Source organism: Coregonus lavaretus (assembly GCF_964263955.1).
Source record: "Coregonus lavaretus genome assembly, chromosome: 18".
Classification (NCBI taxonomy): domain Eukaryota; kingdom Metazoa; phylum Chordata; class Actinopteri; order Salmoniformes; family Salmonidae; genus Coregonus; species Coregonus lavaretus.
Genome location: NC_140005.1, coordinates 39,799,670 through 39,817,887, shown reverse-complemented (window position 1 = coordinate 39,817,887; position 18,218 = coordinate 39,799,670). Strand labels below are relative to the sequence as shown.

At 41.1% G+C, this 18,218-nt stretch overlaps 1 protein-coding gene across 1 annotated transcript in view; it reads right to left on the bottom strand.

Moving 5' to 3' along the window:
* The window catches only part of LOC311145500 (trifunctional enzyme subunit alpha, mitochondrial-like), a 31,030-nt gene that overhangs the window by 3,955 nt on the left and 8,857 nt on the right, over positions 1–18,218 (bottom strand). The window contains exons 8-17 of the mRNA XM_084181754.1: positions 17,979–18,101; positions 16,467–16,585; positions 16,218–16,274; positions 15,990–16,099; positions 4,785–4,919; positions 3,660–3,831; positions 3,435–3,521; positions 1,859–1,999; positions 1,650–1,718; positions 40–235 (exon numbers count right to left, since the gene is read on the bottom strand). Of these exons, the coding sequence (XP_084037880.1) occupies positions 40–235; positions 1,650–1,718; positions 1,859–1,999; positions 3,435–3,521; positions 3,660–3,831; positions 4,785–4,919; positions 15,990–16,099; positions 16,218–16,274; positions 16,467–16,585; positions 17,979–18,101 (1,209 nt within the window). The remainder of the gene's footprint in view (positions 1–39; positions 236–1,649; positions 1,719–1,858; positions 2,000–3,434; positions 3,522–3,659; positions 3,832–4,784; positions 4,920–15,989; positions 16,100–16,217; positions 16,275–16,466; positions 16,586–17,978; positions 18,102–18,218) is intronic.

Here is an 18,218-nt window from a genome sequence, read left to right as displayed (position 1 = left end):
AAGAGTCTTCGTCTCAAAGTCCTGCAAGCAAGAATTTACCCTTGAATCCTCTCTCCACCATAGTCTTCAGCACCTCAACGTTTCCACCTCCGAACCTCGAGCCGAATGCTTTGCCCAGGTCTTCAGCTACATGGGCAGCCACGTCAATACCCACCTCGTCAGCCAGTGTAGCAGCACCCACTGGGAACCCAAAGCCTGTGGTCAGGGCATCCAGCTTCTTGGGGTCTACTCCCTCCTGAGAACACACACAGCACAGACATACAGGTAAATATCTGTTTTATTGTTATTATTGGACGTATGCAATACCCACACCTTCCCAATGCAGTGGCTGTTTCTGAATACTCATACTTGCGTCTTAAATAATAGGCAGTTTGAGTACGCGAATTTTTTAAATGTTTTATAGTATGTGACATTTTGAAACTCAAGTATACTTTAAATGCCCGGATCGGATGTCATACGGCTACCGAAATTAACCAATAATGCAAAACAACGCAATAGCGCATGACAAATTCTCAGTATGCGAAAAATTGAACATTTTATAGTATGTGAATTTTCAAAGATCAAGTACGGTTTAAATGCCAAGATATTATACTAATTTCAGCTTTTCATCTAGTAGAATTCGATGCACACTTTTCCACAATGCATTGGAAGAGGTGGGCTGCGAGTGATAGGGCCTAGTTCTCTTCAAGTAGCCAAACAACAAAACTAGGCTACTTAATTGGGAAGATGCCAAATAGCGAAGCTTCTGCGGTGGTGTTCAAATGAAGGCTAAGTCGTTTTTGTGCTCCTTCCATCACAGGCTACATCTTTGAAAACCGAAGTATTTTTTTTACCAAACTGGATTTCTGTTTTCTCATTGAAAAGTGTTTGTTCTCTTGGCCTTCCTCAGAGCTTTTAAAGTAAATCCTAAACCATCTTTTGATTTCTGAATGTGTCGGCACCGGGGACTCGGTATATGGCTGCGTTATTGATGTCATGTTAATCAGGCCTTTTGCGAGGCTACCCATTTAATTATTAAATTTATGGAGCAAGCCTTAGCAGTCATTCTGATCTCGTTCCCAATGATCAGTGCTTTAGTTTATTATGTTGCTGTCCAGCGGTTCTGAATTTGTACCCGAATGTCCACGCTTTTCTGTGTAATCGCCTTTTGATTTGAACATTTGAAACGTTTTTGTGTGTGTACTAGGCTATTTGACTTAATGTATATATGTTAAAGCACTTTGGTTTCACTAATAAATATGTTGAAATGAAACCAAATGTTCAGTTTCTGTCTTCAGTCCTTTTTAAAATAGGATAGATGGGCTATGGTATAGGTTGAATGTGATAGTCTGCCTATAACCAGCCTGATAAGGCGTATAACTCCATTGCTATTCTATTCAGAGTTTAGAGAAATTTATCGAATTGGAAATTAGCTGGTTAATGCGATGCATGCCTGTTGAATTTGGAAAAATCCACCTGCACTCGGCCCCGCCCCACCTACTCAGCCAGTAAGGAGCCGCTACTGCGTTGTGGCATACTGCATACTTTTTACTAAACGGTACGTGCTAAATAGTATGCGATGAAGAATACATAGTATGCAGGTGAAGTATGTTGTACACTAGTATGGGCATTCGGACACGTCCAGTTTGTGTGTGTGTAATAACACTAACCTGTAGTACTCTCACTGCCTCAGCTAACATAGGAGCAAGACACCTGGTGGTGTAGAACCCAGGTCCATCCTGCAAACAACAAAGAACACAACTTATTATGGGCCCATGAAAAGCACTTTATATATAAAATCCATGTATTAGCATCATTATGCTTATCAACACGCTTAGGAAGAATACAGAAAGTAAGCACTAAGCAGAAGCTCACTCACCCCGACAACGATGATGACTTTCCCCTGCTTCAGGCCTACAGCTACAGCAGAGGCGGTGGTGTCTTTAGAGGTCTTATCTGTAGTGATGATTTCCAACAGCTGCATCTTGTCCACTGGAGAGAAGTAGTGCATGCCAATCACCTACAGGAATAGAGAATACAATACAACTTCTGTAGCTCAGCTGGTAGAGCACGGCGCTTGTAACGCCAAGGTAGTGGGTTCGATCCCCGGGACCACCCATACACAAAAATGTATGCACGCATGACTGTAAGTCGCTTTGGATAAAAGCGTCTGCTAAATGGCATATTATTATTATTATTATTATTATTATTTACCTGTATCCATTTATACAAAAGAACCAACTCAGTGGCCTTGTGTGTCCGCACTGAAATTGGGAGTTCGATCCCCGGTCGAGTCATACCAAAGACAAAAAATGGGACCTGATGCCTCTCTGCTTGGCACTCAACCAAGAAGATGGATTAGGGGTAAAGCCCTGTGACAGACTAGCATCCTGTCCAGGGGATTTACTTGTACATCAAGCTGCCTCACGGTCAGGGCTCTAAAGTGCAACAAAATATTTTGCTGTGCGACCAGGAGTTTTATTTTGGGAGCACTGTGCGACTATGAAAAAAATCTCCCAGATAACAATGATTGTAATGATAAGGCTTCACTGTACCGTTGTTTCAGAGTACCCTACAGAAACAAGTGAGTGCAGATTCATTAGCGTCATGGTTGCACCATTACTACTGCAAAAACGGCTTGCTTTTAGTTTAACCAGGTCAAAGATGTGACCCATATTACCAGTGGAACATTTCTATTTTCCTATACTGCATTTTACACTCATAAACCATGTCGTGGGCAGTTCTAAAACTCAACGTCGTTAACGATTGTTTACACTTTGTTCAGTCATGTTACCTCGTTGGCTAGCTAGCTAACTACCTGGTAACTTTACCAGTATATCCAAACATTTGGGGGCACAGAAAGAAAGGAAAAGAGATAGCTTCTTCAGGAGATCAATGATCATAGAAATGAATGAATGACATATCTCCTGATGTTTTCAAAGAGACGGTGTACAATTTTCAATGTAATGCATCTTAATAGGAAAATAGTGCTTTTACACAATCTAGAAACCTAATACTCCACAAATGACTTTGTAATTTCAATGATAGGTATTCGTAACAACATTTGAGCTTTTATAATAAACAAATGTATTTACAGTACTACAAATTAGTTTCTAGGGCACAACATGTGCTTCAAAAGTAGCTAGAATCCATATAGGCAGTTTCTCAATCAATTATAAAAATACATCTGGTGTCCTAAATTTCATGTGGTGCTCCTAACTTTTTAAAGTTGGGACCACCAGTGCTATGATTTTTTTAAATAATTTTGAGCCCTGCTCACGGTACAGAGGCTCCTGTCCCTCTGAACCATTCTGGCTCAGACAAGGCATAGTTGTCCAAGACTTGCTTACTTACAAAGAATGTTTTGCTGTCACAGTACCCAGCCCCAACCACAAAAAACATGTAGAGAGGTAATTCTAGACGTCTGCTCCCTATTGAACTCTTAGTAAACATACCTTTTCTGGCCTCATGCTAGCAGCAGCAATATCTTTGATGGGGAGAGCAGATGTGTTGGTGGCAAATATACAGTGAGGGGGGATCACCTGCGATGAAACACAAAAGTTAATTTAAAACAAACATCTTGTCCAATAAGAAATGCTTATTTATGTTGTGTTAGAAAACTCTTTCCGTTGCATGCCCTAATGAACACAGCCCTGATTTTAACATTCAGCGCTACTTACAGCTTCAACCTCCTTGATGACTCTGTGTTTGATGTTGATATCCTCAAACACAGCTTCTATGACCATGTCAGCCTTCTCAAAGCCGCTGTAGTCCAACTGGCCAGTTAAGCTGGCCAGTGTGAAGTCCCTCTCAAATGACGTGATGGCTTTCTTTTTGGTTTTGTCATTGAGGCTGGTGAGGAAAGTGAGGGCAGGTTTAATATCGGTACCCAGAACCAAATCTTGTGTGCGTCAGTTACTGGATTTACATTTATGTTAACAGTCTGTCAAGAGAGATTAGGGCAGGTTCAACAACATTCATTTAGTTCCTTCACCAACAACTCCAACTATGCTTTAAAGGGATAGGGAACCGGGCGGCAGGTAGCCTAGCAGTTAAGAGCGTTGGTCCAGTAACCGACTACGTGAAAAATCTGTCGATTTTCCCAGGATGGCTAATTGCTCCTGTAAGTAATGTAATAGTTCACCCAAATGACATATTGGTTTCATTACCCTGTAAGCAGTCTATGGACAAGGTATGGCAGCAATTCATGCTTTAGTTTAGTTTCCATGGCACTGTTTCCACATGCTAACCTTTTAGCATTTGTGGCACAAATCCCATTCAAGTCATGAGAAGGATATTAGCATTTCACGCATCATGTCCAAATCATCCAAAAGTATCTAAAATGTATTGTGATGCTCAACAAAGTCACAAATGATTTTAACATTATGCGCGAAAAATGCTAATATCGGTCCCATGACTTGAATGGGATTTGTGCCACAAATACTAAAACGTAAGCATGCGGAAACAGTGCCAGGGAAACTAAACCAAAGCATGGATTGCTGTCATACCTTGTCCATAGACTGCATACAGAGTAATGAAACCAATATGTCATTTTGTAATTTGGGTGAACTATGGCCGGTTCCCCAGACACAGATTAAGCCTAGTCCGGTACAAAAAATATAGAATTTCCAATAAAAATGCTTCTAAATCCAAGACCAGGCTTAATCTGTAGGAAACCATTCCTAGGAGTTTTAACCGCATCCCTCCCCTCTGTGATCCCATATGCCAGACAACCAGAACATTGTGTAGCCGATGTAGCATCGATAGCTAGTTAGCAGTGTGCTATTGCTCTCTGGTAAACCCACCCTTTGTAGACCTGCTGCTGGCCCCTGCTCAGGCCCTCCACGGTGGTGTCTTTCAGGACGGTGTGAATGCCCTTGTCCACAGTCACCTGGGCAATACCTGCACCCATCAGACCTGCTCCCAAGATGGCCAGATTCCTGGTGGATCAGGGACGAAGAAATATGATGTTAGAATACAGCTTTGCACACTCTTGGCATTCTCTCAATCAGCTTCATGATGTAGTCACCTGGAATGCATTTCAATTAACAGGTGTGCCTTCTTAAAAAGTTAATTTGTGGAATTTATATCCTTCTTAATGCGTTTGAGCCAATCAGTTGTGTTGTGACAAGGTAGGGGCGGTATACAGAAGATAACTCTATTTGGTAACAGACCAAGTCCATATTATGTCAATAACAGCTCAAATAAGCAAAGAGAAACGACAGTCCATTACTTTAAGACATGAAGGTCAGTCAATCCGGAAAATTTTAAGAACTTTGACAATTTATTCAAGTGCAGTCGCAAAAACCATCAAGCGCTATGATGAAACTGGCTCTCATGAGGACCGCCACAGGAATGGAAGACCCAGAGTTACCTCTGCTGCAGAGGATAAGTTCATTAGAGTTACCAGCCTCAGAAACTGCTGCCCAAATAAATGCTTCAGAGTTCAAGTAACAGACACATCTCAACATCTACTATTCAGAGGGAACTGTGTGAATCAGGCCTTCATGGTCAAATTGCTGTAAAGAAACCTACTAAAGGACACCAATAAGAAGAAGAGACCTGCTTGGGCCAGGAAACACGAGCAATGGACATTAGACCGGTGGAAATGTGTCCTTTGGTCTGGAGTCCAAATTTTAGATTTTTGGTTTCAACCGCTGTGTCTTTGTGAGACGGGTGTGGGTGAACGGATGATCTCCGCATGTGTAGTTCCCACTGTAAAGCATGGAGGAGGTGGTGTTATGGTGTGGGGGTGCTTTGCTGGAGACACTGTCTGTGATGTATTTAGAATTCAAGGCACACTTAACCAGCACGGCTATCACAGCATTCTGCAGCGAAACGCCATCCCATCTGGTTTGGGATTAGTGGGACTATTATTCGTTTTTCAACAGGACAATGACCCAACACACCTCCAGGCTGTGTAAGGGCTATTTTACCAAGGAGAGTGATGGAGTGCTGTATCAGATGACCTGGCCTCCACAATCCCCCGACCTCAACCCAATGGAGATGTTTTGGGATGAGTCGTACGGCAGAGTGAAGGAAAAGCAGCCAACAAGTGCTCAGCATATGTGGGAACTCTTTCAAGACTGTTGGAAAAGCATTCTAGGTGAAGCTGGTTTAGAGAATGCCAAGAGTGTGCAAAGCTGTCATCAATGCAAAGGGTGGCAATTTGAAGAATCTCAAATTGAAAATATATTTTGATTTGTTTAACACTTTTTTGGTTACTACATGATTCCATAAGTGTTATTTCATAGTTTTGATATCTTTACTATTATTCTACAATGTAAAAAATAGTAAAAATAAAGAAAAACCTTTACATGAGTAGCTGTGTCCAAACTTTTGACTGGTACTGTGTGTGTGTGTGTATATATATATATATATATATATACACACACACACACACACATAGCGCATTCGGAAGTATTCAGACCCCTTGACTTTCCACATTTTTGTCACGTTACAGCCTTATTCTCAAATGGATTAAATCGTTTTTTTCCCTCATCAATCTACACACAATACCCCAGAATGACAACGCAAAAAAACGGTTTTTAGACATTTTTCCAAATGTATTAATAATACAAAAATGAAATATCACATTTACATAAGTATTCAGACCCTTTACACAATACTTTGTTGAAGCACCTTTGGCAGCGATTACAGCCCAGAGTCTTCTTGGTTATGACACTACAAGCTTGGCACACCTGTATTTGGGGAGTTTCTCCCATTCTTCTCTGCAGATCCTCTCAAGCTCTGTCAGGTTGGATTGGGAGCGTTGCTGCACAGCTATTTTCAGGTCTCTCCAGAGATGTTCGTTCAAGTCCAGGCTCTGGCTGGGCCACTCAAGGACATTTAGAGACTTGTCCCGAAGCCACTCATGCGTTGTCATGGCTGTGTGCTTAGGGTCGTTGTCCTGTTGGAAGGTGAACCTTTGCCCCAGTCTGAGGACCTGAGCGCTCTGGGGCAGGTTTTCATCAAGGATCTCTCTGTACTTTGCTCCATTTAGCTTTGCCTCGATCCTGACTAGTCTCCCAGTCCGTGCCGCTGAAAAACATCCCCACAGCATGATGCTTCCACCACCATGCTTCACCGTAGGGATGGTGCCAGGTTTCCTCCAGACGTGACACTTGGCATTCAGGCCAAAGAGTTCAATCTTGGTTTCATCAGACCAGAGAATCTTGTTTCTCATGGTCTGAGAGTCCTATAGGTGCCTTTTGGCAAACTCCAAGCGGGCTGTTATGTGCCTTTTACTGAGGAGTGGCTCCAGTCTGGCCACTCTACCATAAAGGCCTGATTGGTGGAGTGCTGCAGAGATGGTTGTCCTTCTGGAAGATTTTCCCATCTCCACAGAGGAACTCTAGAGCTCTGTCAGAGTGACCATTGGGTACTTGGTCACCTCCCTCGATTGCTCAGTTTGGCCGGGCGGCCAGCTCTAGGAAGAGTCTTGCTAGTTCCAAACTTCTTCCATTTAAGAATGATGGAGGCCACTGTGTTCTTGGGGACCTTCAATGCTGCAGACATTTTTTGGTACCCTTCCCCAGATCTGTGCCTCAACACAATGCTGTCTCGGAGCTCTATGGACAATTCCTTTGACCTCATGGCTTGGTTTTTGCTCTGACATGCACTGTCAACTGTGGGACCTTATATAGACAGGTGTGTGCCTTTCCAAATCATGTCCAACCAATTGAATTTACCACAGGTGGACTTCAATCAAGTTGTAAAAACATCTCAAGGATGATCAATGGAAACAGGATGCACCTGAGCTCAATTTCGAATCTCATAGCAAAGGGTCTGATTACTTACGTAAATCTGGTATTTATATATATTTTTTGTAATACATTTGCAAAAATGTCTAAAAACCTGTTTTCGCTTTGTCATTATGGGGTATTACATTTACGTCATTTGGCAGACGCTCTTATCCAGAGCGACTTACAAATTGGTGCATTCAACTTAGGATAGCCAGTGGGACAACCACATCTTGATCACAGTAAGTACACTTCTTCAAACAAGCAGCTGTGAGCAAAGTCAGTGCAATCAGGGACAACTACATCTCGATCACAATAAGTACATTTCTTTAAACAAGTCAGTGCTAGCAGGTGAAATAAGTCGGGTGTTAGTTTAGACAAAAGACAGTGGTAGTAAAGGGGGGGGGGGGGGGGGTAGAAGGATTACTATTATACTATTCCAGGTATTCCTTAAAGAGGTAGGGTTTCAAGTGTCTCCGGAAGGTGGACAGTGACTCCGCTGTCCTGGCGGTATTGTGTGTAGACTGTTGAGGATTTTTATTTATTTAATCCATTTTAGAATAAGGCTGTAACGTAACAAAATGTGGAAGAAGTCAAGGGGTGTAAATACTTTCCGAAGGCACTGTATATATATATTTGCGCCCATCTCAGTGAACTAATCCATTGCGGAGGCCTAGACTAAAAGCCAATTTATGCTTGATCCGAAAATGTGGTCGGCGGCTCCATATGGACGGTGTGATGCAATTGCGGAGCCTCCAAAGGCATGCAGAGGCCAAATCAAGCTCCGTACCGCATCGCCATGCACCTCACAAATTTTGTAACAATGCGGAGAGCTCTGTATAGCTCCGCACTGACATGATTGGTTTGTATTTGTATTTATTATGGATCCAGCAAAATTAAGGCAGTTCATACAATTTAAAAAACATTACAATACATACACAGATTTCACAACACACGGTGTGCCCTCAGGGCCCTACTCCACCACTACCACATATCTACAGTACAAAAATCCATGTGTACGTGTGTGTATAGTGCGTATGTTATCGTGTGTGTGTATGCATGTGTCTGCGCATATGTTTGTGTTGCTTCACAGTCCCCATGTTCCATAAGGTGTTTTTTTAATCTGTTTTTGACCACACAACAATAGTCCAGGTGTGACAAAGCTAGGGCCTGTAGGACCTGCCTTGTTGATAGTGCTGTTAAGAACGTAGAGCAGCACTTTATTTTGGACATACTTCTCCCCATCTTAGCTACTGTTGTATCAATATGTTTTGACCATGACAGTTTACAATCAAGGGTTACTCCAATCAGTTTAGTCACCTCAACTTGCTCAATTTCCACATTATTTATTACAAGATTTAGTTTAGGTTTAGGGTTTAGTGAATCATTTGCTTTTAGTTTTTGAAATATTTAGGACTAACTTATTCCTTGCCACCCACTCTGAAACTAACTGCAACTCTTTGTTAAGTGTTGCAGTCATTTCAGTCGCTGTAGTAGCTGACATGTATAGTGTTGAGTCATCCGCATACATAGACACTCTGGCTTTACTCAAAGCCAGTGGCATGTCATTAGTAAAGATTGAAAAAAGTAAATGGGCCTAGACAGCTGCCCTGGGGAATTCCTGATTCTACCTGGATTATGTTGGAGAGGCTTCCATTAAAGAACACCCTCTGTGTTCTGTTAGACAGGTAACTCTGTATCCACAATATAGCAGGTGGAGTAAAGCCATTACACACAAGTTTTTCCAACAGCAGACTATGATCGATAATGTCAAAAGCCGCACTGAAGTCTAACAAAACAGCCCCCACAATCTTTTTATCATCAATTTCTCTCAGCCAATCATCGTCGGGTTACTGATGTAAGTGCTGTGCTTGTTGAATGTCCTTCTCTATAAGCATGCTGAAAGTTTGTCAATTTGTTTACTGTAAAATAGCATTGTATCTGGTCAAACACAATTTTTTACAATAGTTTACTAAGGGTTGGTAACAGGCTAATTGGTCGGCTATTTGAGCCAGTAAAGGGGGCTTTACTATTTTTAGGTAGCGGAATGACTTTTGCTTACCTCCACGCCTGGGGGCACACACATTCTACTAGGCTTAAATTGAAAATATTGCAAATAGAAGTGGCAATTTCGTCCACTATTATCCTCAGTAATTTTCCATCCAAGTTGTCAGACCCCTGTGGCTTGTCATTGTTGATAGACAACAATTTTTAACCTCTTCCACACTCACTTTACGGAATTCAAAATTACAATGCTTGTCTTTCATAATTTGGTCAGATATACTTGGATGTGTAGTGTCAGCAATTGTTGCTGGCATGGCATGTCATGCCTAAATTTGCTAATCTTACCAATGAAAAAATAATTAAAGTAGTTGGCAATATCAGTTGGTTTTGTGATGAATGAGTCATCTGATTCAATGAATGATGGAGCTGAGTTTGCCTTTTTTCCCAAAATGTCATTTAAGGTGCTCCAAAGCTTTTTACTATCATTCTTTATGTCATTTATCTTTGTTTCATAGTGTAGTTTCTTCTTTCTTTTTATTCAGTTTAGTCACATGATTTCTCAATTTGCAATACATTTGCCAATCGGTTGTGCAGCCAGACTTATTTGCCATTCCTTTTGCCTCATCCCTCTCAACCATACAATTTTTCAATTCCTCATCAATCCATGGGAATTTAACCGTTATTACAGTCATTTTCTTAAATAAGCAATTTCATAAATGTGTAAAGTGCAGTGTCTGTTTGCTCCTCATTACACACCATGGACCAATATATATTATTTACATCAACAACATAGGAATCACTACAAAACTTATTGTATGACCTCTTATACACAATATTAGGCCCAACCTTTGGTTTTCCTAGATATGGCTACTATATTGTGATCACTACATCCAATGGATTTGGATACTGCTTTCAAATAAATCTCTACAGCATTAGTAAAGCTTTGATCAATACATGTTGATGATCTCATTCCTGTACTGTTTGTAACTACCCTGGTAGGTTAACTGATAACCTGAACCAGGTTGCAGGCACTGGTTACAGTTTGATGCGATCTCTTGAGTGGGCAGCCTGATGAAAGCCAGTCAATATTTAAATAATCCAGAAAGTATACCTCTATTGATATCACATACACTATCAAGCATTTCACATGTTATCCAGATACTGACTGTTAGCACTTGGTGGTCTATAGCAGCTTCCCACCAGAATGGGCTTTAGGTGAGGCAGATGAACCTGTAGCCATACTTCAACAGTATTTAACATGAGATCCGCTCTAATCTTCACAGGAATGTGGTTCTTAATATAAAACAGCAACACCTCCACCATCGGCATTTCTATATTTTCTGTAAATGTTATAACCTTGTATTGCTACCACTGTATCATCAAAGGGATTATCTAAGTGTGTTTCAGAGAATATGAATGTCATCTGTTACTAGCAAATTATTGATTTCATGAACCTTGTTTCTTAAGCTACATATGTTAACGTGTGCTATTTTGAGCACTTTTCTTCTGGGATGCTTACTCGTTTTTATTGCTTTACTGGGAAGCTTAGCAGCAGTAGATGTGGTAATGTTCTTTATGTTAGTGCAGGGTGAGCTGCACACAGTGGACTTCCTCCTCGGGCACACCGGCTCAGTGCTAACAGGTAGCTTAGTGGTTAAGAGCATTGTGCCAGTAACCGAAAGGTCGCTGGTTCTAATCCCCGAGCCGACTAGGTGAAAAATCTGTCGATGTGCCCTTGAGCAAGGCACTTAACCCTAATTGCTCCTGTAAGTCGCTCTGGATAAGAGCGTCTGCTAAATGACTAAAATGTAAATGTAAAATAAATCTGGTTCTTAGGCACATGATTACTGCATACAATAGCTGTAGTATCAGCAGAGGCATTCAGGGCAGTTAGAGGGACATAAATTAGGTTACTTATATTGCGTCTACCGACGCCCCTGGTGTAATGTACATTTGCTGAAGCATTTTGACAACTCTGCGTCACAATGGTAGGGATTAGTTGAGCTGGGCTTCGGTCATTGCTAAGTCTTTGTCTCAACGTAGCCTTATAATGCTGTGAAAGGATCCAGGAACCCAAATGATTTGGGTGGATCCCATCCTCCTTATAAAACGTGTTTTGTTTCCAAAAGGTATAGAAATTGTCAACAAAAGTTACACCCATTGAGCTGCAATAATCACGTAGCCAGTTGTGAAGAGCAAGAATCCTGCTAAAGCGTTCAAGGTTGACAGTAGGTGGGGGCGGTACATCCTGTATAAACACAAACTCACTTCCTTGACAACAGCTCAGCGCAAGAAGTATGAATGCCCTGACTTCTGCTGAGGCCATATCACCGTAAATGCTGCATGGAAAATGCAGACGTCGGATTGACCTTGCGCCCAGATGCACAATGCACTTCTCTCTCCAGAATGTGCTCTCTCCCACCAATTTGTGCACATTCATTGTTTCATAACTTCATTGTGTGAATTGTTTGCGTTTGGTTGTTAGTGTATATCAATTCCTCATTACATATATCACCAATAGTACATTTACCGTTAATTCCAATAATTTCTAATCTACAATGTTTGTTACTCTGGTTATGGTAATTTATTTTAATACATTCAATATTATTATTCCAGTCTTCCCATTCTCATTGTCGGAGTGGACACATTGTTTGCAGAGTGCATAACCTATGCTACACTTGTGAGGAACAACTTTTGGTTTACAGTATTTCATTCCATTTACGAGTTGTCAATTTAGTCATTGTCTTTTGTTTGGAGCGCTCCTGTCAATGTTGAGTAAGGACGGCACGTATAGAAGTAGGCCTACAGGCTACCTGGCCTGCGCGCAAATGTAGGTATATAAATGTGCCCATTTGGGGATCTGATAGTATTTCTGATTGGCTAACCGCACCACCAATAACCACTAACAATCCAGTGGAAACGTCATAAAATAGGCCTACCTGATTACTTCTTATCAGTGCTTGACCTGAAATAGGTTCCGGTACTCATTTTGGGTGCTGGTACTGTTTATATTTAGGTGCAGGAGCGCCACAATACTTTTGAGCTAGTATTCTGTAAGAGGAACAGAAGCTCAAGCAGTAGAAAATTTGAGGTGCTGGTACTCCGCTCCAGCGAGCTCCTGCCCAAGTCAAGCACCACTTCTTATCCCTTGCGCAAACAGCCTACAGCTGTGTCTGTCCCGAGCTCACTGGCACAGGAAACTCTGAGGGCCGAGAATATTTTATATCATGTTGCAAGTTTGCTAGGGCAAGCTTCGGGCAGACCCAAGTTAATAGTTGATACAATGTTTCAAGTTTGTTGCAGACAGGCCATGTGTAGCCAATGTGATTTATAGGTTATTTATTTTTATCAGGTTATTTTCTACCTGCAGGCTGCAATGTTTTTATTTGTTGGCTTTATGTAGGCTATTTTTACATAGTTGGCAATGGCAATATAAGTTACCTTTTAGGTTTGTATCATTTTCATTTAGATTTCACTATAATTTTTATTAACCACATGACAATGATTTTGAGATATGAAGACTATTATAAAATAAAAACATATGAAAACCATAACTGGCACGCAGATCAGTAGAAATGGTAAGATAAATTGGCATTCCACATGAGAAAGGGTGCCGACTCCTCGTGTAGCCTATTACCGGCAACTTCAGGAGAGTAATGGCAGAATCTGCGAAAGCCAGCAAGAGCTGAAGGAGAATAGTTGGGTCAGGTAAAGTTTTTTTCCTCTGGCTATCTAGATCTCTGGCTCCGTTGAGGCCTTTGTCTTATTTCATCAAACTGTATGCTTAAAGCATCAGGCAAGCTCAATGCATATAGTTGATTTTAATAAAACACATATGGTGTCTATATATGGAAAATACACATTCGATTGGTTGAAAGAACAAACAACTTTCGGTCGACCAAGATTTTTTTAAGTCGGGGACAGCCCTACTCTTTACACTTGTACCTATTTATGGGTTAAAATAGTATATTTGGACACTGATAAGTGCTTAAATTTGAACACAGTGTCTGTACAGTAACATGCTATACATGATGTCAGAGCTTAAGGTCTCCGCTTCACAGCCTAGTATTGGTTTCGACTGACAGCAGTTCGGAACTTTAACACTGTGCGCAACAAGACCTTTCCCCCATCCCTCCCGCTAATTGGGCAACTGTAGCAATTTTTTTGTTGTCTGCGTGAGGGAAATGCTGTAAATAGAGAGGACTATGTATTTTGAAAGATGAGACGTTTATGATCACTATGCTTGATGTACAGTTACAAGATGACATGACGTCATAAACTGGTTTGCTCTGAACCGAATGAGCCTGTGTTTGTCGTATTGTGAAGAAATTTGGCAGGAAACACGCATCTGAATGCACTCGTGACTATTTCAGTGGTCAACAACCTTTTCTGAGTCAAGATCACTTTCGCAGTCAAAAAAGCAAGCAGAGATCTACCGCTCAGATTATTATTATTTTTTTTTTTAAACATGACTTAAAATGTAAGCCTATGCACCATTAACCTAATAAAAACAGTTCTGTAGGAATGAGGTTTGTGCAGTAGGCCTAGTACATTATCACAGCATATTGGCTATGCTAGGCCTGCCAATATTGTTCTGCTCACACCATATTATATTTCAAAACTCAAGCTTTGATAACAAAATAGATCAGTTGTATTACTTGCGAGGCATAGCTGAGCATAAATAATTCACCTTTTTATTTTACTGGACTGACGATACCTGCATCTCAGTGGAGGGTGAGAGCAGCAGAGGTTCCGCCTCTCACGGCCCCTGCTCTCTCCTTTCCTCTGGTGAGATTTCTACGTCATGCACAAATTCATGTTGTTCCTATGACCAAAGAAAGTACAATTTTGCTAGATATGAAAATAAACACGACGAGCTCCTAATAATAAAAACACAGGCCTATCATACACTTGGCTAGTCATTCATTGCAGTGCGAGTGGAAGTAGGGAGAAGCACGTTTTATGTTTTGTAAAAGCTCTTTGCTGTATTCTTTGACAGTCTCTCTTTGGTCATGGTTTTAAAATTAAGAAAACTCACGTAGGCTAGTATCAAACTTTGCTGTGGGGTCGTGGAAGCTGTAGGCACGGTGATTTGAGCTATCCGATTGGGCAGCGCAGTAGGCGCACTTGATTTAGCTCTCCTGGTCTGCCGGATAGGTGGCCGTTTGTCCCTTCAGACAAATAAATGGTTAAAAACAGGAAAACTTTGCCTAATCAGCACGCAGGGCTTCTGAATCAAGTGCACCTGCCGCTGACAGCGCAAGACGAAGAAAGAAATATATGAGCCCAAGGCTTTATCGTTGGCTTTTCTACATAAATGTTTGGTGATCACTAGGAATGTCTTGAAGAGCGACCAGTTGGTGACCAAGAACTCTATTCTATGCACCAAAATTACGACCTGCTTCTCTTAATTGACTTGTGAAAGCCTAACACTGTAAGATCGTATTTTGTAATTTAGCTAGCCATGTTGGCAATAGTACACACTTTCAAATTATGCCCACCTGACTAGATTACGATTTATAAATGGACCGTTTTTGGAATGCGTAAACAGTAATTGTGTAAGGGCGGGGATGCAGGGCTGTGTTCCAAAGAAAACAACTACAAGTCTGCTTGCTCCAATTCAGGGGTAGGCAAACCTGGTCCTGAAGTGCCGCAGGCACTTGTGTTGAATTTAGGCAATCATTGAACTGATCAATTAGCTCAGTTGGTCAGGTGTGGTGCCTAGCTGGAACAAAATACTACAGTACCTGTGGCACTCCAGGAACAGGGTTGCCTACCCCTGCTCTAGTTCCTCAACAGCACAGCTAGGAATCGAACCCACAACACTGGCGTTGCAAACACCATGCTCTACCAACTGAGCTACACAGGGTCCTAATTGAAGCCTCTTCTTTGAGTCATAAAAGCGCATTGAAATTATGTGCACACTTGGAGACGCTAGTTAGACCTCGCACTCAAACCCTTGTCATTTTTTTGTATTATGTTGCACCTACCCCAAATATTCTTATCATGTTACTGAGTATTTTCTGATTTCGTTATCAACAAATGCATTGAAAAGTACAATAAATGTAAAATGCACATAAAATCAATAATGTAATGTTTAGATTGTCATGTCAGATTTACTGTTTTGTCCTCACCTTTAGTATGTTTTGATCTCCAAAGACCTCAGAGCTGCGTCTGAACAGTATTCTAATATTTGTAATACAATTTGCATTTCTTACTGAAAATAGCTATTTAACTAGTTTTGGGTCAAAGGTCATCACTTACTTCACAGGTCTCTCAGGGACTCCAAAGCGGTTCTTCTTGCATGCCACTTGGCCGTGGTAGAGGCCGATCAGCGCATTTGATTCAGAGGTCATTGCCAGTTTGCCAAAGTTCTGTAACAAAATAATAATTGTAAAATGTTTCATACAAAACCATTCAACTTATTGATAAGCACATTATGCATGTTTTACTGTATTCATAATCAATCTAACTCAATGTATATTCTCTCACCTGGGCTTCTGCCAAATAGCCAGAATCTGGGCCCTGCTCCAAGCCTGCCTTCACACTCTTGAGGGGGGAGAAAGCAGAATGAGAAGTTATAAGTGTCTTTTAATAAAACCAAGAGGGCATGAGTGAACCAAGTTCAATCTGGAGCTCTGCATCTGCTTTCAAAAACGGCTGCCATTTGATATCATTATCTCACTAAAATCATCCTCATTATTATTGAATGAATAAGTAGATATGACAAATTCCTCCTACCTCAATGATTTTCAAGGGGGCAGGATACAGTCCCTTGCTCATCTTCATGACTTTGCCTGTGACAGTTTTGTAGATCTGTTGCCGCACAAACTCAATGCCCATTACGTAGTCTTGGACTTCTGCAGAGGAAGGAGAGAAAAAAAAAAAAATGTTAAAAGCGTCCAAATAGGTTGTATACATGCATAAAAACAAGATTGATAGTGTGGAAGAGGAGTGATTACGATAGAGGAAACCAAGTCTAGATTTAACCTTAGCCTGCAGCTTTGATATGTGCTGAGACAAGGACAGTGTACTGTCTAGCCATACTCCCAAGTACTTGAATGAGGAGACTACCTCAAGCTCTAAACCCTCAGAGGTAGTAATCACACCGGTGGGGAGCGGGGCATTCTTCTAACCAAACCACATTACCTTTGTTTTGGAGGTGTTCAGAACAAGGTTAAGGGCAGAGAAAGCTTGTTGGACACTAAGAAAGCTTTGTTGTAGAGCGTTTAACACATCATCCGGGAAGGGGCCAGCTGAGTATAAGACTGTATCATCTGCATATAAATGGATGAGAGCTTCCTACTGCCTGAGCTATATTGTTGATGTCAATTGAGAAGAGCGTGGGGCCTGGGATCGAGCCTTGGGGTACTCCCTTGGTGACAGGCAGTGGCTGAGATAGCAGATGTTCTGACTTTATACACTGCACTATTTGAGAGAGGTAGTAGTTCTGGAGTGGCCAGTGAAGAGTCCAGATCTGAATCACATCCAAAACCTATGGCGAGACCTGAAAACAGCAGTTGGTGGAGGGCACCCTTCAAACATTGAAGAATTAGAGCAGTTTGCAAGTAGAAAGGTGCAGCAAGCTCATTGAAGGCTACAAAAAGCGTTTGTCTGCTAGCTCCGGGGTGCCAATAATTTTGTCCTTGCCATTTGTCTTTATTTTCTCAATTATAAACTTAACGCTGCAATATGTAACTTTTGGGGAGATGAACCAAATTCACATAGAAATGTGAGTTATAGATCTGTAATTATCATTGTAAGCGTGTCTAAGAAGTGGTAGATCTATTCTGTGCACGCTATTCCTATGCTTCCCGTTCATGAGTTTCGTTTTTTGGGTCTTTCACTTTCGGTTTTGTACACTAGCTTCAAACAGCTGAAAATATACAATATTTTTGGTTATTGAAAATATATTTCACAGCGGTTTAGATGGTACAATGATGCTCTACACTTTGGTTGCTTGTTTTGTCACAAACTGAACTATTAGAATTTTTGCAATCAGGAAATGGCAAAGCAATTTCTGCATATTGCACCTTTAAGTTAACAAAAATAAAATTGGTTCTGCAATGTTGAAAAACCAATAACAAGGTGTGGAGAATTTTTTAAACGTTTTTATTTCAACTTATTTGACAAGAAATAGGGAATTATTTCATGGTGCCAATATATTTGGCCACAACTGTGTAGTAGTTCTTCTTGGCATGAGTTTTTGGGCACTATACCAAGTGCTACATGGTATTTGGGTCTAATACTTACTCTGCATCATGCCTTTCTCCTTGGTGAGAGAGATCTTCTTGTTGACGATTCCTTTGGCACACTGTATGGCAACCTCCTCCAGGTACTCAATCGTCCTCTCCTCTGGACTCTTCAATCCAGGTCCTAGAATATCAAAAGAGCATAAACTAGAAGCATTTAGACACCTTAACTGAAACTACCTGACCTGTAAACAATTTTTATTTATTAATCTCAATGAACATTTCATCAATTAAAGTATGC